Source organism: Cariama cristata, unplaced genomic scaffold (assembly GCF_000690535.1).
Source record: "Cariama cristata isolate BGI_N322 unplaced genomic scaffold, ASM69053v1 scaffold4867, whole genome shotgun sequence".
Lineage (NCBI taxonomy): Eukaryota > Metazoa > Chordata > Aves > Cariamiformes > Cariamidae > Cariama > Cariama cristata.
Genome location: NW_009627001.1, coordinates 67,728 through 89,084, shown reverse-complemented (window position 1 = coordinate 89,084; position 21,357 = coordinate 67,728). Strand labels below are relative to the sequence as shown.

General features: G+C 40.1%; 1 protein-coding gene across 1 annotated transcript in view; it reads left to right on the top strand.

Annotated features, from left to right (window-relative positions):
* Positions 1-6,498: 6,498 nt before the first annotated feature.
* Positions 6,499-21,357, top strand: part of LOC104164821 (CUGBP Elav-like family member 2) — a gene marked incomplete at its 3' end in the record, with an annotated part of 79,857 nt that continues 64,998 nt past the window's right edge. Inside the window, exon 1 of the mRNA XM_009704269.1 lies at positions 6,499-6,691. Coding sequence (XP_009702571.1) covers positions 6,514-6,691 — 178 coding nt within the window. The remainder of the gene's footprint in view (positions 6,692-21,357) is intronic.

Genomic DNA, 21,357 nt, shown 5'->3' with positions numbered 1-21,357 from the left:
TGGTGAGCAGAACTCTTGAGGGATAACATTAGGAAACCAAGAAGCCTTAGCACAAAGTGTATGTGCTCCAGTGTGCACCATGAGCTGAGAAGGTAACTGCATTTTAACGTAGCTCTTATTATGATTTCCTTTTGTATCCTTGATTTGTTCCTGTCATACTAATGAGGAATCTGCATCTATACCTCTAAAAAATAATGTGTTTTGTCTCAGGTGTTCTCAACCCTCTTCTGACGTTTCTTTAGTATGTATTTTGTTCAGTACTTTTCCCAATTCATATTGTGCCTAGCATCATGCAGTCTGACCTGCCTGCTTGAGAGGCAACTTCACTCTGCTGCTCCTTCTCCAAGCCCAAATTTATTCCCCATTAAAACATTTTTCAAGGTAGGAAAAGTTTCTTTCCGCAGATTTTCAAATCTTTTTTCCTCTGTGGCAGGATGCTACCTCCTGACCTTACCTAAAATTTGCATTTGAGGCATTAATCACATGTACTAAATTTGGAATTAATCAGAAAACAAATATCTCCTGTAGTAACAATGGTTTGCCACAATTTGTATGATCTAATATACAGAGAGAGTTAGCAAAGCTGAGCTACAGATAATCACTGATTTCACCAGAAAAATGACTGTGATTTTTAAATTATCAGGGCAGTAAAAAGGACTCCATTGTCTTAAGAAACATTATGTTTTTACAGATAATTTCTGCCAACGTGGAGGCAAAACAAGAAAAAAATCTTTGCATTTACCATTCAGTGCTTACATGAGTGCTTGAGTATTATTAACTACTGAGAAGAATAAAATCTGAGCATTGGACATCAGGTATTAAAAGCCATCAGAATTGTTCATGTAGTTAATGTGTGTGTGTGAGTGCAAGTGCGGTTGCTCTCTGCTGGATGGATGAAGAATTGCTCAGCTCTTTGTTAAAGGCTTTTTGGGTCTGTAAGATGGAGTAAGGGAGGATGTTTTGCAAGCTTAGAGTTTCGGTATCCCTCCGGCAATTACAGTTGGCCTTCGAGTGTAGCAGAACAGCACCTTTGCAAGTCTTATAGCTACCTAGTTGTCAGCCCTGCCGATGGGTGCAGGGAAGCCTGGAGAAAATTATTTTGTAGACATTACTGTGTGCATAGGACCAAACGTCCTGCCGTATGCTGCTTTGTTCATTGGGCATGATGTTAGGTTCATTTAAGCAACTGCTGTTATGGATATGTGTTACTTAGTAATAACTATTAGTATTATTAGTGTTTAATAGTCCTGCCAGAATCTGTATAATACGCTACAGCAGGAGCAGTTAATGATTTTTGAAACACCACCTTTCCTTTGAACTGCTTTTGAGCAACTGTTTTGTGAAAATGCTGATGGGCCAGAAAGCTTCTGGAGATGACTTTTTTTTTTCCCACCCCAAAACACAGAGACCTGGTCATTTACCGCTTAAAACTATGGGACGACTTCTTTTTTTGTTTGTCAGAGGTTCTGGCCCTTATTTTGCTGGCCAAAATCCAGTTTAGGTAATTACATTCTGTGTCTATAAATCGCAACCCCCTGCAGTTTTCAATTGGGTATGGTATTGTTCTACCCTTCCTGGCTGAAATTGTTGTGCGATAATGCTCCGTGTCATTAAACAGCTGCCGTCTGTCACCTTACGATGAAGTCATTCCTCTCTAAACAATGAGTTTATAAAGCCCTTTTGGGTCCTTCCAGATAAAATTTGCTCGTAAACCAGCAATTATGATCTTTCGAGCACGGTAAGTTGATGCTTGTTTGTCTCTCTTGATAGCAGTTGGAGGCCTTCACATGGGTGTTGTCCCTTTTGTCAGCTTGTGTGATATCCTGGCAGAGACTCCGCAGCTTGGATGTAAATATTTACTACTGTAAAACCCTGATGCCTGTAAATGCCTCTTGTGCTGGGGTGGATTTAGTTGTCTTTACATTTGGAACCCATTCGTTATCATGTTCTTCTTGATATGTTGGCTCTTAGAGGGAGTTCAATGTTCTCCTGCAGATGTCTTATACCATAGAACATGAAAAAGGCAAATCCCCAGCAAAATGGTAAAACCACTAAAATAGGGTGAGGGTTGAGACATGAATTAACCAAAACGGAACAGTGAGAAGGGTTCTGGGCAGGGTTAAAAACATTTGAAAAACGGGTCTCATGTAAACCTGTTCGGTCCCAGTTAACAGCTTGGCTTGATACCTAGTTCATTAATGGAAATGAATGTGGATTAATGCCAAAGCTCTTAACAGTGATAAATTTAAGAGAGTCCCTTTTGATCCGGACTTTGTTTCTGAAATCTACCGCTCTCTCCTTAGCGGTCAGTTCTCTTTTAGCAGTCTTGCTGTAATTACAGATATGAATGGGAGAGACAGAGAAGGCATCTACTAGGTTTTTCCGGTGCTCCTGCTTAAGCAGCAGTAGTATTAAAACAATCTCTAGCTCCTCAAAGAGTGGCCCTGTCAACTTGCTGAAATGATGGAATGGTAGTTAGGTTATTAGAAGGAAAATTGGCACAAATTGAGAGAGAGGATGCTCTGGCAGCAACCACAAGCAGCCAGCTACTCAGTGGCTTAATCTCTGCCCTCGGGCTGCTCTCTACGATATAGATGACACCTTGTCAGTGAAGATGATGTGCTGGGTCACCCCTGAGTCCAGTAGGCTAAATTGGCCATGGAGGGAAGGATTGCTGCAGTGTAGAGACAAGCAAGCCACGTAATCTAATTTTTTTTTTTCTTTTTTTTAATGTGTGTCATCATTTGGGTACTGACAGTAATTGTCAAGGGATCCCATTCTCATTAGTGTGCCCTAGACACAGCTATCTCTGTACTCTCATGCTTTCAAGAAATAGTCCTAAGCTTTCACAAGGATTGCTTTGCTTCCTCTTGGAAAGTTTCACGCATGGTTTCTCTTTTGCCTTGTTATTTCTTGGGTACAGCAGGAGGGGAAGATGGGGGAAGGAAGGAACCGCTTCCTCTGAGAGCCGTTGTGTTGGCAAAGAGGAGTGTGAAATAACCCTGCAGCTGTTGGTGACCAAGAGGTCTTAGTGCAGAGCAGTAATGTCCATTGGGTGAAGGTGAAGATTGGGAGAGGATAAGGGAATTCATCTTTAGCAGAGATTATTTGCAAGGGATCAAGAATATTGGGCTGGATTTTGTACTGACCCAATGAATTCTGTGACAACTGAACTGTCAGGCAGGTGTGCTGTATAGTCGTGTTCCTCAGTGGAACCTTCAAGTACACTGCAGGGATCAGATCCGTAGAATCTATAAACTTGGGTGTGTTTTCCATTGTTATTTTTCTCTTGTTTTATTCGCTTGTTCAGTTTGTCTGCATTGGCAGTAGTCCTATGGCTGCTGCCAAAGTTGGGTGAGGATGCTACTGCAAGTGCCATTGCTGCAGCAGTGCTCATGTGCTCCTCAAAACTCTGACAGTGAGAGTGGGATCCCTCCTCCAAGGTGCTCAAGAGCCTTAGTTTGCACTGAACTCAAAGGAAATGCAATTTAGAAAGGAGCCAAGCTGTGCTTGTCGAAATGAGTGCCACCTTTGCAGACTGAACTTCCCTATCAGCCCCTAAAATGTTGGCAGCTTAGCGAAACCCCTACCTTGTAGTAGAAAAGGATTATAAAGAAATGTCTAAGTTATGCATGCTTTTTTCCTAAATCTGCAGGAGTTAGTGGATTGGCAGAGCTGTCAGTGGATGGTGGAATTTAGTCCAGAGAAGTTTTAATGACTTACCCAAGTTAATTCAGGCAGCAAGTGACAAAACCTGTCCCCCGGGGCTTTTCATCACAGCATATGGTAGCCTAGACCTGGAGTCAGAGCCTTTAACCATCTTCATCCAATAAAGCATTTAAGGAATATGATCAACGTAATTCAATTTCAGTTCCACCAAAGTAAAGAAAGGGCTTAAGCATTTTGTGGAATTAGAAGAGATCTTGGCCCGTGCTTAAACCTTTAGCTCAAAGCAGGAACTTGATGCTAATGAAGTCATTAACCTGAGAAAACAGGTAGAAGTGTTCAGGTTTGTGGTTTCCTAAAAATTGACTTGTTAACAATGGAAATTGTGGTGCTCTTGGTGGTAAAGGTGATTCGGGTAAAGGAAAAAGCAAAGGAATAAACATGTTATTCTTTATTAAATGTGACCTTTGCAGTATTTTGGGCTAAGTAGCAATTATATATGGATTTCTTAAAGAAGGGATCCAAGAAAAAGAATAGATGAAGGGCATAATTTAAAAATTAACTCAATTCATTTATTGATTTAAAGAACATAGAGAATAAATGAAGTGAAAAGTGAAGCTGATTTCTGAAAGAAAATAGTTGAGTCCAGGGCAAAGCTGAGGACTGCACAGCTAAGCTTCTATACCTTTTCTTGTCTTTGTAGGTCCAAAATAATGTGTAAAGAATTTCCTTAGTTATTTTAAGCTATGGGTCAGGCATTTTTCAAACTCCCTACTAGGGAGGTTGTTTAACAGATTGAGTTTTACATAAAGGAATCGGAACTGGAAAGAAATAACAAAGTGATTTTCTAGAGGTATAATTGTCATGTAGGTGCATGCTGCTGCAATGAAAGTCTTGAAAGTTGTTCCCATGGAGTATCATTCAAGTGAGTCAGGGTTTTTCTGTTTCTTGGAGAGTTTGGGGGGTGATTCTTTGGTTGGTTGGTTTGGTTTGGCTTAAGTGTTATGTATGTATGGAAAATGCAGTTTCTAAGGCCTGGAGGAATCTCCGGGTGTGCTTGTGACCTGTAGAATATCTTCAAAATGAAGTGCATATGTAAGACAAGAGAGGGTATTTGTGCATGAAACGTAATATAAAAGGTCAGACCAAATCTTTCAGTCTCTTACTCAGGCAAGACTCCCATTAGAGTCCATAGGAATTTTGAGTGTGATAAATCCTGTTGTCTGCTGATCCGTGTTGAAGACACTTCACAAGCAATGATCAAACTTCTTGTTGTTGGTTTAAAATGTACCTTTAATATAACTTTCTCCTTCCTGCTGTAAGCAGGAAAAGTGCTAAAGTTAATATGGGCATATTAATGTGTTCAGGCGAATTATGCTTTCAAGGAGATGAAACACATGAAACTAAATAATTTGTCTTTGCACAGGTTATACCTGTGAGACGGGATTTGCACAGGGTTGTTTTTTTCTTGCCGTTCTTAGATATTTTTTTTTTCACATGTAAAATATGATGTTCGTCTGGTTGTGCAGATTTTGAGCCCTTCCAAGTCCTCCTGTGGGCATTCTCTCCCGAACAATCATCAAATGGAGAAATTGTAATTAAAGCCAAGTTTTTTGAAAGTGGCAGGTGGCTCTGAAATGCCTGAATTCTGCAATGATCAGCTTTCAACATTGCTGAACACAGGCCATTTTCCCCCTTTCCCCTGTGGAAAGATGAGGGGAATGCTCCAAAAGTCACATCTCATTAGTGTTCTTTCTTGAAACTGAAGCATTCAAAAATTATCATCACTTATAGAATCTCTAGCCAAGTAATTAGTTGAAATTACTGTCCTTAATTATCAATAATTACATGAGGGTTTTTTTTTTTATTTTTACTTTTGTTCAGTATTTAAAATTATTTGTTTTCCTGATAAGAGTACAACTCTTTCTAAACCAGAATATGTAATTTGTCTCACAGAGCAGGTTATTTTTCGTGACTAAGTTCTTTTCGCCTGCAAAAGTGTGTAACTGTTTTGAACTTAGATGTACACCTGGAGATCAGATAGGGTAACAATTTACAGGGTGTGAGAAATTTCAAAAAATTGACGTCCTTTTGCAGAGAGAAAAACTTTTTGAAGCAGCATTTCAATTTTTGCAACGAAGTAGACAATTTTGCCACTGCCTTCTCTTTTTGAATTGTGCTTTTTTTTTTTATGCTAGGGTGCAATAAACAATGTGCTTTAAACTGGAGCTCTCCAGACTGCTTTTCCTTTTTAAAGAGCGTAGGCAACTAATCGGCAGCAACCAGCCACATAGCTGGAGTGTTTTCCATTCTGGGCAATATCATACTAATTTGATGCACACATGGATGCTTCACACAATCTGCAAATTCATCGCTGGCATCTTGCATTAGTCATCTGACAGATTGCCAAGTGTTTCATATTCCTTTCATGTGACTTTATTACAAAACGCGCACACACACACACGCTGCCTTATTTCTGCCAGTAGCCAGTTTAGTGGGAATTCAGTGCAGTCCTGTTTACAACAGCCATGGAGAGAAATCTGCACTTATTTGCAACTATCGTCTGCTTTAACATGCAAAAGTCCTGGTTCGCGTTGTGCTGCTCTCTTCTTGTATAATGACATTAAGCAGCAGCCTGCAGAGAAAAACAGACTCAATGAAAAATGTAATCGCATTGTTTTTTGTTCATAATACTTATGCTATTAATTAAATACTGATTTTCTTTTTCTGCTTTGTGCCAATTGACATCATCTTCTGCATCTAGTGCACAAGAACTGCGTAGTCTCCTAACTTGCCTTCTCTTTTTAATCTCCTTTTCCACTTTCTAGTAACGGCACAGCTAACAAGATGAATGGAGCTTTGGATCATTCAGACCAACCAGACCCAGATGCCATTAAGATGTTTGTTGGACAGATTCCCCGTTCATGGTCGGAAAAAGAGTTAAAAGAACTTTTTGAGCCTTATGGAGCTGTCTACCAGATTAATGTTCTCCGAGACAGAAGTCAGAACCCTCCCCAAAGTAAAGGTACAGTAGTTGTGCTCTCTTTGCTTTCAATTTAGGTTTTTTTCCCCATGATCTTTCTTGCCTTCGGCATTTCCAAAGAGGTTGCATCTAGGCTGTCTGTTTTGAAGCATACTGTGTTGAGCTATGCAGCAGTCCTAAGAGGAGAGGACTCCTTGAATACCTGTCGATTACTGTCTCCCTCCTCTTCTTAAATTGCAGTTTAAATGTCTGTTATCTGGAAGCGTGCATTCCAACTGTGCAAAAAATAACAAAAGATTGCCGTCCTTGTTTAAATTATTATTGCCAAGAAACATGGAAACCTGAGCAGTCACTTTCCCAGGATTAGCTCATGAAAAATACAATTTTCTACTTCCTTTCGTTTCTTCTCTGTGCACCCCAGGTGGGAATAATTTTAAGGATACAAAACAGGAGAAATGATAGCAGTGGGCTCTTGCTACGTCATTGCTCCAGAGGCAATAAAAATTACAAAACAGAGTCACCCTGCTCTTTTTCCAAAATCTGATTTCTTTTCTGCAGTCGTGTTGAAGGATTGATTTGTGGCACTAGTATTTTTCTTAAAGAGTTGATTTTCCTTTCTGCATATTTTCTATACACATGTAAAGTATTTGTCCTTAACTATATTGCTTTCTTTCACTGTCTATCTATATGTATTTAGACAGATGAGGATTCTGTGTATTATAGCTATGTAAGTATAACATATGCTTATAGGCAGACTGAAAGTGAGTATTTTGTTTCACAGAATGCATTTTTCTCCCTAATAGGAGTATACTTTCATTTACACTCCAGGTTTGGTACATGAAAGTGTTGCTAGCATTACAAATAATTAGTGCAGCTCAGAGGCATAACTAGATATGCATCTGTGCCTGGCTGTAAGGTTACTAGATAGTTACGCATTCTTACTGCACTCCTGCCACTGCTTCTAAAAACCTTTAAAGAGCACGTGCTACGGAGAATATCATAAAATGATTTTGTGGGCTAGCAGCTGACTAACAGTGCAAAACAGCACTCGCTTGAGATTTCCAATTCAGGAAGAGGTGACTCTATCGCTTGAGGCACACAGCACAGGTTCAGATGCTCCTGTGCTTTTGTGCAAAACACTGCCAAAGCTTAGCGTTTCCTCCTTGCCCTGGTACGGGGCAGAGGATCTTCTCAGTGGCCTCTTTGCTACTGCCACAATTTAAGCAGTCCTATGCTTTGAGTTTTGGGTTACTTGCATATCTCACTTCTGGTTAAAAGACTTGGTACATTGGTATCACACCAATGTCAGGGAGGGGGTTCATCTCACCATACCTTGCTGCTAATCAAGCCCCCAAACTAGATTACTCTTTTTTCCTTCAGAAGCAGAAGGTATTTTTGGTTGGAGTGTTTCAGTGTAGTTCTTCCAGCTCTCTCCGTTCCCCAGGATTGATGTATTGTAGCAGGTAACCCCCTGCTACGTTAGCACAGAGCCCTCACCAAGTGTCTTTTTCTTGTAATGCTGGATAGAAGACAGCATTAAGAGGTCAAGCAACTGGATTTTCTGCAGTCCAGGCTGCTATGGATGAGCAAACTCCTACTTAGTTTAAACCACTAAAATGCTGAACTTTGAGACTAGTCCATTTAGAACGAGCTGATTCCCAGGCCACAGAAATGCCTTCCCACTAAGCAGTAAATGAAGTGAGAATGATACTGTGGTTAGACAGAAGAAAGCCATTGATTCCCATTTCTGTAGTGTTTTCTGTTATACTGTACCTGTCTATCAGGCAGCTTGGAAGGCATAAGGATTAAGCACAGGTCATGCAAGTCATTGTAGACTAATTATGAAGGCTTGTAGTCCCCATATTCAATACTGTTTTTGAAAGATGGTTGGGTTTTTTGGTTTTGGTTTTTTTTTTTGCTTGGACTCTTTTCAGCTGTGCAGAGATGATGCTTTTATGTCACTTCAGGCATTATATGTTTCAATGAGTAAATGAAATTAATCCTCAAGAAAGACAGAATAACCTTCAGACTTGTATTTCCCTGACACAGCAGCTGTTCTCTGGTCAGCCTTTCCCTTGGAAGCTTTGAAGGAGTGTCTCTCCATGCTGGCTCTATCCTTTCTCCTGACTGAGTCTGCCAGCAAGGTTGCTAGATATAGAAACCTCTTGAGTTTCTTGTGGATATCTCTTGACTAGGAATCATCTTTATTTTCTTAATCCAGTAACACAAAGGATTCTGTGTGAGAGATTGTTAAGAATGTTAGAAACAAACAAACAAAAAAATTGTCCTGAAAAATGTCTGGTAGTCTTCTTGTCATCACGATGCATGAGAAATACTTCACCTGTGCTCTCTAATCGGCATTTAATAACGAGGCTGAGTTTTCACTTTTTATTCAGAGGTGTGGTCAAATTCCATGCTCTCCTTCTGTGTAAACACCCATACGAAACAATAATTTTTATTTTATTTGAGCTGGGTGCATTGGGGTAATTCCAGGCATTTTCCTGCTGACTGCCTCTCTGCATCACCTGCAGTTCTGCAGAGCAGTGCATCAAGGGGACCTTGTGGTCGGGTGACACTGGACAAAATCCATTTTTCATTTCATTGCGTGGTCATGGCTGTGTGTCATGCAGAACATTCACAGATTGGTATCACCCTGAAATTTTCTCTGAATATTCTGCAAGCCATGAATTGCAAAAACAAAAGTGCAAGTTGGTGTTACTATACCATGCAGGGGGGTGGGGTGGTTTGGTTTTGTTCTTTGAAGAAAGGCATTTTGATTTTCAAAAGATTTCTCTATTACCAGACAAGGGCTGTGTATTTCTGTTAGCTTGGCCAGAGGGGCTTCTCCAATTTGGACAGAATTTTTCTCTGATGAACTGTTTATGAAGCTGCAATCTGAGTCTCTCCCGATTCTGTCAAAAATAACCATAGGCTGCTTCTCTCTCTCTCCTGCCATCACTAAGACTGTCTTTCATACCCTCCAACGACAGACGGCCTAGTTCATGTCTTTCCTCCTTTTTTGTATTGCTTGCCAACTCTGTGAAGCTGAAGCTGGAGGAAGAAAAGGAAGACAGATAGAAAGCCAAGTTTTACTCACTTTGGAAAACTAGAGGAAAGCCGTCTTACTTCCACAGATATATTCCTCCTAGCACAAATGTTGAAGCTTGACTTTATTAATTGGGAACTGCAGGAATGGCTGCGTTTCAATGGGTGATGGTTGGAATATCCTCTTTCAGTAGGAAACTCCTCGTGCTTTCCAGAGTTTGCAGTTCTCCAGTTCTTTTGGGATGTGTGAAAGAGCTCAGCAGAGTAATTTGACTTTGTGTTTATCCCCTGTTGTTTTGTAAGGCTTCTTCCTCTTTCTGCAACAAGAGAAATCCAGGGGATTAGGTAAAGTAAATAATTTTTTTTAAAAAAAAGGAGGGGGGGCAGGAAATCCTGTGACACTGAAGTAAATGGCACTTTCAGCTTCTGGGAGCTAAGGGGATTCAAAATCTAGGCAGATCAGCCCTCTCTGTTCCCAATCCAGCTTGCTCCCTTTATGTAATTTATTCTGGGTGGATAGATGACTTTTTTTCAGAGTAGTTGTTAAAGAGAGCTTCTGTAATACCTCAAATACAGTGAGCTCTGTACAAAGGCAGTATACACTGCCGCCAAGATCTCTCGTCTTCCCCACTGTTCTCCTAAGCCGTAAAGATTTCCTTGGTTGCTTTTGTTTCGGAGTCTGAGTGCTGAAGCAAGCAGATGGCATGGGGCTACTTTTGCCTTTTGAAATGCAGCAGAAGAGTCTTGGACCGGATCCACAATGTCCTTTTCGTACCTTGTCCCTGCTTCGATACCTGTTAATTCTTGTAGGGATCAAGGTCCCCTACACCAGGTTTGTCAGCCTGAGCCTGCTTGTGCTACCGTAGGAATCACATTGCAGAAAGCAAGGGAGAGGCACCTGTGTAACTTAACTCCGTGTTTCCTTGTAGCCTTTTACAGAGCCTTTATCAGATTAGAGGGAGGCTGCTGAGTGAACAAGGATGTGCTGTAGTTAAAGGCCAGTGTTTATTATTATCCTATTTAACATGGTAATTTAAGTCTACCGGGAAGCAAGCAGAGGAATGTGATAATGAGGCATTCATCTGCTGCATACAGGAGAGACTGGATGGGCAAGGCGTATAGGAGGCAGAAGTTATGTGGCTTGTTTGGGTACTGTTTTGACCACAGTTTAGCGCTTCGGAAATACTCTTGTGCAGGCAGAAGGGACGGTTCCTCCCCTCCAGCAGGTCCCTGCTCACAGAGCCCCGTTTTCTGCGTGGCGAGAGGAGAAAAGGGAACTTGGGCAGTCCTGCACGGGAGCAGAGCGGTGGCACTCTGCGTGTCACACAAACCCATCCTGACTGTCCTAATCAGCAGCAAAGACGTTAACCAACTGCTCCTTGCATCACCGCTCAGCGGATTGCACGCTCCTGCTCCCTGAAGCAATTTCAATGCATTGCGTTTTGTAAAACTCTTTTAGATGCTCTTTAAAAGCTCCCTTCAGCCAGCGCTCCAGGAGTCAGGGTTTCTCTACACATTTTGACTTATTTTGTGTTTTGAATGCTCTCACAGGTCCGCATGAACACTGTTTAGCTTTTGAGATCTGATGAGTTGCGTCATGAGCACATGTGCTGTTGAAACTGCAGGACTTGGGACCACAGCTATTATGCATGTGTATTTTAAACTAAATTTTAGTGATCATGGCTGAGAGATCTTCTGTTACAGTTACAGACTTGAAATCTTTCATGCACTGAATGAAAAAGTGCCTCGCGTATTTGTTTTTAGCGGGTGCTTTGTCCACTATATGAAGTTTCATACGAGGAAGGCTGGCAAAAGCCAGATGTTGTTGTTAGGTACAAGTACAATGGAGAGGGAGAGCAAATGGTAAAGTTGAGTTTTAAACCTTCCATTTCTGACTTTAGGATGTTTAAATTTAAACCTTAAAGAATCTTAATTCTATAATTTTGCATGGCTTATAAGTAGCATTCTAAAATGTATTATAGATGTGAGCTGATTTCTATAAAAGGTAATTCTCATTCGACGAATCTGCTGGAGTTTTTCAGGAGGTTTTTCTGAAAGTGGACAGGTGTGAAATTGTGTATATAATCAAGCTGGATTTCCCAGGGGCATTTCACACAGTGTCACACAAGAGACTAATACATACGGTTACTGGTGAAGCAGAGAAGGGCCCATTTTCAAATGGAGAAAGGAGCTGGTTAGATGATCGAGGGCAGATTAGAATGGGGAAAGGTTACGGGCCAGGGGAAGAGAGGGGATGATGACTGGAGAGCAACAGGGACTGTTATTGGAGATCAATACTTTTTCACTCTCTATGTAAATGGCTTTGACAGAATGAACCACCAACTTGTTATCCAACTTTTTGGATCATGCAGAAGGGACTGGATGGGGACGAAGCTACCTGATAACCTGGAGAAAACAATGCAATACAAAGAGATTTAGCTGGGTAAAATGAACCGTGAGCAAGAAGAGTAAATTTGAGTTTTGAGTGAACACATATGTTGAATGAGTATATTTTTCAAAGATTCCAGAGCAGGAGAGGATTTGAAGAGTGCACGTATCATAAAAGGACTGACATGATGTTTTGTATCCGTGTGGTCAAAAAGGCACAGAAAATGCGAAGCTGTATAAATGGAAGCATTGAATATAGCTTTCAAGGAAATACTGTATCACTTAAAGAAGGATTTTTTTGATCATGTTTGAGCTATAGTTACCAATATTTAGTAACATTCTATAGTAAAGGGCAGAGGTCCAGAGAAGAGCAGCATGATTTTGTGTGAAGTCAGGAAGGGTTAAGCCATGGTAAAAGGTCTAAGAAGGTTAACTTGTAAAGGGCTTCAAGCATTGACTTACAAGAAAGCTGAAAGGGGAAAAACTGAGAAAGAATACAGGACTGTACCTTGCTTCGGAAAGAAAAAGTTATAAGGGGATACAATTGAAGTTTCTGCAGTATGTGGAAGTGCGTACTGAAAGCAGGAATAGATAAGCTCTTTCAATTAATATTAAACCCAGGGACTGCACAGCATAGACTTAAGATTGAGAAACAGCAGGCCAACAGAAAAAAGTCCGACTCCTTAAGTCAAACTTTCTTCCTCCACTTGCAGAGAATGGTCTTCCAGGAGTACCAGTAAGAAAAGTTCCAAAAGAAACTTTTCTCTTACTTGCTTCCATTTAGTGTTTTGAAATAATGCATCTGGGGCAGTATGTGACACGACTGCTCCCCACGTCCCAGTGCAGTTTCACCCTGTGAGCCGGACGAGGTGCCAAGGCTGCGGTAGACACAGCTGACAGTGGTTTATCTATGTCCAGCATGAAGAGGGTCTGAGATTTCTGGTGACCCCTGATATTTTTGCATTGCTTTGAAGAGAGGGAGCAGATGAGGATAACGTCCCATTGCGTACTTGACTGCAAACCTGTTCCCCGCATAAATCAGTCTCACTGTATATTCCCATCATTGACTATGGCAAGAAAGTCGGGCCCTTTAGTACCGAAAAGTGTCACAGCAAACCCAGCGCAGTCAGACGGTGCAGAAGTAGTGGAAGATATTTGTAGGGATACTGTAACAGAAGTGGGGGTTTGTGATTGCAAAACAGGAAGAGCAGAGGGTGTTGGGGGGATTGGGTAGAGAGTGTTTTTTCAGCTGTAGTATTTAAAGAGGGAGACAGCACATAAAACCTTCCTTAGCCTCGTTTCTGAAGTTCCTATATACAGCATGTGAATGACTGGAGCTGTAGCAGAATTAAGCTTTTTTTTTTTTGGCATCTTTTAGCTTCATGTTTTTGTAGTATTTATCACAGTGGGGGCTTGGTCCAGAAATGAGGACTCTATGTGTTGCTGTAAGAAATTAATAAAAATAACACATCTCTAAGGGTTTAAAGTATATCGCTTTGGGGCTCATTGGTTGCAGTTTTGTGGCGGCTGAAGTGTGATTTACAATTGTATATGAATTTTGAAAATTAAGCTAAGACTGTGTAAGTGTGTTACTAATTACATCTATGCTGAAAAAGTGCATAAACTTTAACTACATAAATTGGTTTAGTTAAATTGATAGAAAACCCATAGGCAGACCAGCCGTTAGAAGAGTAGGACTTCATATTCCAGTTGTGGTTTTCTTAATTGATCTCTAATGTTCATGTCTGATAAACACTTGGGGAAAACGCAAGTTAGGTAAAGGGATGTCTGAGCTTCAATTTAGGCATGAAATAAATCCAAGCACTTTCCAGGTACATTCAACAACTTCAGGAATACAGGTGAAAATACTGGTTCAATATTCCTGACAGTTCAGGAAAATCAAGAAAACAAAAAAGGAAGGGATATGCCTGTCTGTCTGTTGTTTTTTTTTTTTCCTAATGATATTTAAAAACAAGTGAAGGCTAATGATTGAGAGTTAGGGAGCTTAAACAATAGTGTATTTTTGTCAAGACAACACTAGAAAAGAATATTTTGCCCAATAATTAAAAAAGGCAGGTAATTCTTTGCTATAATGTTGACTTCTTCAGCACACTATCCAGCATTTACCTATAGAATATTTTAGAGCAACTTTACAAAAAAAAATCCCAAATGTTCTTAAAATATAAATGGGTAATCTGTTTTTTGTAATGCCATCATTACATCAGAAGAAACACATAGGCAGGCAGTTAAAACAGCCTGAACTTTCAATAAAATTGAAAAAAACAGCTAATCAAAGTGCATTGTTGAGTCTGAATAACATGCCAGACCTCCGTCTCTTCAAATATATAATCTCAAAGGCAAAAATTGTAATGCATGGGAAAATCTAAGTCAAGTCATACACGCACTTGCACACAGGAATTAATCAATGGATATAATACTCAGTCATAAAATCACATGCATGTTTAAGTATTTTCAAGATTGGTGCCTACATTTAAAATATATACCTCTGTAATAGTGCCAGATACTGTCAGTTTGAGATTTATGGTATCCAATTTCTTCAGTTGCATATTAAAGCTCACATCAATGAGTTTCGATCTTTTTATGACATTGTTGTGGCACTGAAATTCTTTCCTCTTCCAATTTTCTGTTAAATGAATAAACATACAATATTTATCTGCTTGCCACATAAAAAATGATCTGTGTTTTTGTTGAAGAACAATGACTTAAAAAACTTCCCTACAACCTTTCTCTTATTGTATAGTGTTTCTAATTTTATTCAATTCTAACGTTTGAATCATTTGCTGACAATATAGGAGGAGGTTTTGCAGCGGATTTGAGAACCGATCTGAAATCTTCATGCACTTTGGCATAGAGCTCAAAGGAGGAAAACATTCGACAACTAAGCAATGTAAAAAATGAAATGTAATTGGGGAGTAGCCTTATGAGCACGTATTTCAGCTGCACGGCAGCTTCCAAGTCTCTCATTTCCACCACAAGAATGATGTTTTATTGCTTTCATCTTCCGCTCCAGTCATCCCACTAACATCACACACAAGTGAATGTACACGCATATGCACAAGGAGATAAAAGCCTAAAATTAAAACCCACAATGCAAGAAGTTTTGCTCATTGAAAGATAGAAGAGGAGACTCCAAGGCAGTAAGAATTTCTCTGTCACTGCTGAGATGATGTGAGAGACACATAAATATTACAATGATGGGTCACAATAAAAAGCTAAAGACCATGTAAAATGTTTTAGCATAAATGTCATCAATTTTGCTGGTTCTTAACATGAAATTTAAAGCCCAGGAAAGCCTTGAAAGGATATCTGTTATTCTTTATCATTTTGAAATACATTTCCAAATGGATATATGTGTAACATTTGCAGTGTAAATTAATTGCTAGTTCATTACTTCCATCTTCCCTGCACCAGACCTTGTCACTGCATTTTCTGTGGGAGCAAGGGAGCAAGGGGACAGTATTGGGCATGCTTTGGGTCTGGTAGGACCCACAACCTACTCAGTGTCAGACTTCTGTGATAAAGATGCCAGGAAAGGATGTGCCATGCCAGTTGAAGTATTACGGTTTTTTTAGACTTCAGTTTCATAATGCACTGTAACCATCAGCATATTTCAAAAGAATAGCAAATAACTCTGTAAGGATGAAGTCTGGTAGTGGTTTCTAAGCCTGGTTTGAGCTTAACTCAAGCCAGCGATCTATGGGTAGAAGGCTGCACATGCCATGTAAATCTTCTGGTCCATATATCTCAGGGAAGAAGGCATTTTCAGGAATCTGCGTCTTTCTAATTGCTTATAAAAACACTCTGAGACAAGCCAGTGAATAAATTAAATTTGAATGTTTCCAGTGGATCTTTTCAGGTTTTCACTGAACCTAATTACTGTCTAATCTATGCCCATGAGTATGCAGTTTTAAGTGGGATGTTAGACTTTCACTCTGCAGATTAAACTCTGTGGTGCATAAATTCATTACTATTTGTGGAGGAAAAAAACTTCAGTGTCTACTACCTTGTGGTTTTAATTTAAAATAACTACTACATCTGAGTCATGCATTCTTTTAGAAGAATAAGACGAGCTGTAAAGAGGTGGAAGATGTTTTCTAATAAACCATGTCTCTTATTTGCCTAACTGAATTGGGAAAATTTATGTTTCAAACAATAATTAAACTGTCCTAGTAGCTCAAGATGTCATGCTTTCAATTGCAGTTTTCGGGAGCTGTACCGCAATAGGGACTAGATTGATTAATGTACTGCATGAAACTTTTTAGCTGCAAGGATGAGCATGGCACCGTAAGGAGCAGCACTGCTGCTTCAGCTATAGATCTCCAAGTGTTTTGCAAAGGGAGACAAATATCATCACTCAATTTTTACCAGCTGGAAGAAGAGAGATACAGAGGCCTGGGGGGACTTTTCCCAAATTTTTTGAGTCACTTTGAGCAGGCAGAGAATAACGTTCTGCCTGTGCCATTGTTGTGTCATCTAAATCAAATCTGCTCCCTTCATTCTCAGCGCTTGAATCCTGGAGCTGATTGATATAAAGATTTTGTTATGTTAACACTGCCCAGGTGAGATCTGCATTAGTTTATTCACGTATTAATTGGATCTGATGAGGACTGCAGTTAGAAAAAGAGTGTGAAACAGACCCATAGGCACCAGCTCCCACTCTTCCTATGCCCCCTCTAATTAAAACAATAAGTATTAAACAACAAGCTTCCTTTATTATTTGCAGACCATGGGATATAAAAATCATTGTAGGTTTAAAATGGACTATATTAACCCGAGTAATTCCGCCGAGGCTTCAGTTTCTATAGTGAAAAGTGTTGTGTTGTCTCTGGCTCAATTAGATTTTTCTCAGTGTCAATTTTAATTCACTTCACCGGAGCGTGGGGGAACTCTCTGTGGAAGGGAAAATGTTACTTCTGAATGAGAGCCTCCTGTAGCCCACATTTTATTTAAGAGTTTTAAAATGCTTCGCAGTCCCACATTCTCCCTTGAACGTCTGCTATTGTGTGCTGTAAGAGCTGAATGAAATCGCTTGATGTTTCTTAATGTGACAGGCATCTGAGTTTGAGCAGGAGGCTGGAAATAGGGAGAGTGAGATCCTTGGCTCCCTCTTTTTATTTAATACTGAAAAAAAATAAAGCCTTGGCAAGCCTTGATGGCCAAATAGACATAATTACGTCATACAATTCTCACCCTTACAAACATCCACCTGGCCATGCATACAGAGAAGTAAAAACTAAGAAGCAGGATTTGCTTTGCAACACTGAGTCCAGGGCAGTGGTTGAGTGGCCTGAGAAGTTCTTTTTTTCCCTTTAGACTTGGCATTTCTCACCTCCCATGGCTGTCGGCACTTAGGTGTGGACTGCTTGGTTACGCTCTGCTTGGTGCACGTTGCCTGAGTAGTCCAAAATGTACTGTTTCCTCCCTATTTTTAAAGAGAAAAACGGAGTAGCTCTTGAATTTGAGGATGCTTCTTGCTGTGAGAGAGAGAAGACAATAAAAAGAGCCTGTAGTAGAGTTGTAGGGGAAGGCTTACCATAGACAAAGACCTGAAATGTCCACTGTGTATAGATAGGGCTTTCCAAAATGCTTTTTTCCATCATGCTCAGCACGTTTCTCTTCCTATCTCTATACCTATCCTTCCAATATTTAATTAAACTCTCAAGACATTAGATTTATGGATGTTGTGGACACTGAAGTTTTTCTTCAGGGTTGGGGTTTTTTTTGTTTGTGTGTTGGGGTTTTTTTGACTGACACCTCCCAGTTTCCAGTTTTGCAAATGATTTAGGCTGCTTTCCAGTATATCACTGGGCTACCTATAAGAAACCACCTGGGAATGTCACTAAAACCAGTCAGTTGGGTCAGTAGATGTGAACCTCTTCTCTGGTTTGGACAGAAGACGATACTTCAGCATGATGCTAGAGTACCCCGTAGCTATTAATAATGCCAACTTGTGTCTGAAAGGTAAATATGAAATTGTCTCCACAGAGTACTCCTTTGTGGTTTCAGAAGAATTGAGCAAAACACTCTATCAAAATTCTGGTTTCTGAGTGTGTCATCTCCCAACCTTTATGTTTCGAACAGTGTTAGCTTTCCTTTCCAGTCCTGAGCTGTTAGCATGCAATGCCTTTCTGTGCTTTGTTGCTTGCTAGTTGTCTCTTGGGTATACATTGAGTTAAAAGGTGCTGTGTGAAAGTAGGGAATTATTATTATTATTATTATCATCATTATTATTTAGATGCTGCAGTTTAAGTAGTTAAAAAAATCTCACAACTAAAGGTCAGTGTAGCTTGTAGGTTTACACATGCACAGTACAAGTAACCTTCAGAAATTTCCTCATGACGAGATAAGTGCAGCAATTATATTTAAATGAGTGCCGGAGAAAATTTCACTGTAAACTACATTAGCTGGAGAGCGTATGCTGTAAAAGGATTTAATTGAATTAATGTTACTTACTATCAAATGCTCCATCTAGTGTATTGCCAGGTCTCCTTATTACTAAGAATAATATTTGGCTCATAAAGACCCCTGTGCTACTAAGCACAGAGTCCTGACGACTTCAGCAAGTGATTAAAGTGTGTTCTTCACCACTTTGCTGGATAAGAATAGGCTTGAAGCTAGGAACAGGTATTGGTGTGTGTACATAATGCGTAATCACCGAGCCCTTTAAGGAGGCTGTTTATGGAGATTCCTCTTACAGATGGTTTCCCAAGGGTCTAATGAAGGTGTGGTTTTGGCATAAGTGTCCTTCCCAGTTTGAGCGTAGCTGTCGTGGATAAAGGCTGCATCAGCGATGGAGAGGAGCAGCCGGAGCACAAGTCTGGGGGTACAAGAGGAGAGGTGTCGGGGTCATCCATGCTGGGGCTTCGGAGCCCCACACTAATAAGAGCAGTAACCAATGGTGATGGCAGAGGGTTTTCATTGAGTAATCCTGGTGGTATTTTTAATGCTGTTATTAATGCAGGATTCTTACTCTCGCATTCTACAGAGATGGCACAATAAGATCCAGGAAGGTATTTTGTGTGACTTCCTACATAAAAGCAGAAATGCAAATAAGCGACGTTAACATATTCACATTATATAAATGGAAAACTCAGACGCATGGAAACACAGTGACATAGCCAGAGACATGCTTCAAGCCAGTGATAAAGATATCCACAGGTTTCCTGCTCTGCTTTTATGTTTTAACTATTAAGGAGAAAATGTGATATATTAGATGTTTTTGCAGAATATTTTTGAATGTCAAAAATGCCATTGAAGTATACATCTCCTTTATGTTTGATATTATTTTATTTTCCTTTCATATGCATTCTTTTAAAAGTGAATACATGAAATCTAGCAAAAAATCCTTTTATTCTCCATTCATTCAGCAAAATGAACAAAACCAAAAAACCCCCACATTTTGAACTGCTCTTTTATGGAAATTGGGAAACAGTGGAATAGTTTCTACAGCAACTTACTTTATTGTTGGCCAAATCAAATGGCAAAAGTTTTTATTCACCTACACATCTTACATATTAATGATCCACATGTCACTCCTGAACTTCACCCACTCGTGTTTATGCATGTAGTTGACATTCCGGTACAATCAGTAAGGCACATGCCATTCAAAGGAGTTACAATCTCCTCTTTGTTTTTGTGTTTTTGTTTTTTGGGGGAAAAAGAAAGAGTAATTGCCCGTGTCAACTGATGTTCATTACACAGAATTGTTTAGCTCTCTCAAAAAATCATTGATCTGCTTTTCCCTCGTGAAAATATTCAATGTCTCCGTTCACAAAAGAGAAATCAGTATGTAAAGCAGCAGACTAGCAATCTGTGCTGCAAGGAGTGAGAGTGTGATGTTCTGTGTAGCAAATGTCAGAAGTGCTTGCTATCTTAAAAAAAAAAAAAAAAGACAAATATTTAGAAAGGATGAGAAACATTATTACTGTTGCAGTTTGTCCTGATTTTGACTCAGATAGAGTTAATTTTCTTCCTAGTAGCTGGTACAGTGCTGTGTTTTGGATTTAGGATGAGAATGATGTAGATAACACAGGAATGTTTCAGTTGTTGCTGAGCAGCGCTTACACCAAGTCAAGGACTTTTCAGCTTCTCACCCCACCCCACCAGCGAGGAGGCTGGGGGCACAAGAAGCTGGGAGGGGACACAGCCAGGACAGCTGACCCCAATGACCAAAGGGATATTCCACACCCTATGACGTCATGCCCAGTACATAAACTGGGGGGAAAGCTGGCCAGGGCTGCTGCGCAGGAACATCGGAGGGCGGGTAGTGAGAAATTGCATTGTTTTGTATATTCTAATCCTATTATTATTATTATTTTCCTTTCTGTTTCTGTCCTATTAAGCTGTCTTTATCTCAACCCACGAGTTTTACTTTTTTTTTCCTCCCCCAATTCCCTCCCCCATCCTACTTGACGGGCATGGAGCGAGTCAGCGACTGTGTGATGTTCAGCTACCTGCCGGGTTAAACCACGACACAGTCAGATGTGATTTTGGGGAACAATCTGTTTAAAAGTAGGGAATTTTTTTTCATACATTTTTCTGTAGCGTTTGTGATTGAACATTCAATAGGTAGCATCTGGCATGAACTATTTCTCTTTCTCCCTAAGTTTCATGTCTTTGTAGGATCTTACAGTCTCGTCCACATGCTCTTATTATCGCTTGCTGTTTGTATTGCAGATGCACGTAACAGATTGTACAGTATGCTGTACAAACAGATTGGTAAAATGATCTTTGTCCTGAAACACTGACGGCATAAATGAACGAGAAGGATTGAAAGCATGCCTGCACTGAAAGCTGCACAGCCCAGACGCCAGTTTTGGACCATGTCCTCAAGAAAAACGGCTTTGTGCATCTTTATTGAAACAAAGATCTGTTCTTGCTGATCTTACTGTAAAGGGCTGAAATTTTAAATAAAATTTAAAATAAAACAGCACAAAGATCATTAGAGAGTGAGTAGGAGAAGAGAATGTGCCTACTTCACCCTCTTTTTTTTTTCCTTCTTTTTTTCTTCTCCTCTAACAGCATTTCTCCTACACTTGCCAAATCGAGCGTGTCAAAGGAGCAGACTTTCAAACTTTGGGTAGTTGCTCACAGTATTGGAACAACACCCTGAAAAAAAAGGCTGGGGCGTGCAGGGCTGAGGCTTTGATGACCTGACTCTGGGAGGCATTGCTCATGGAAACTCTGATGCTCTGGAAATTACAAGAGCAAGCCTGCAAACTTGGCTTGCTCTCACTGGGCTACTCAAACAGGAA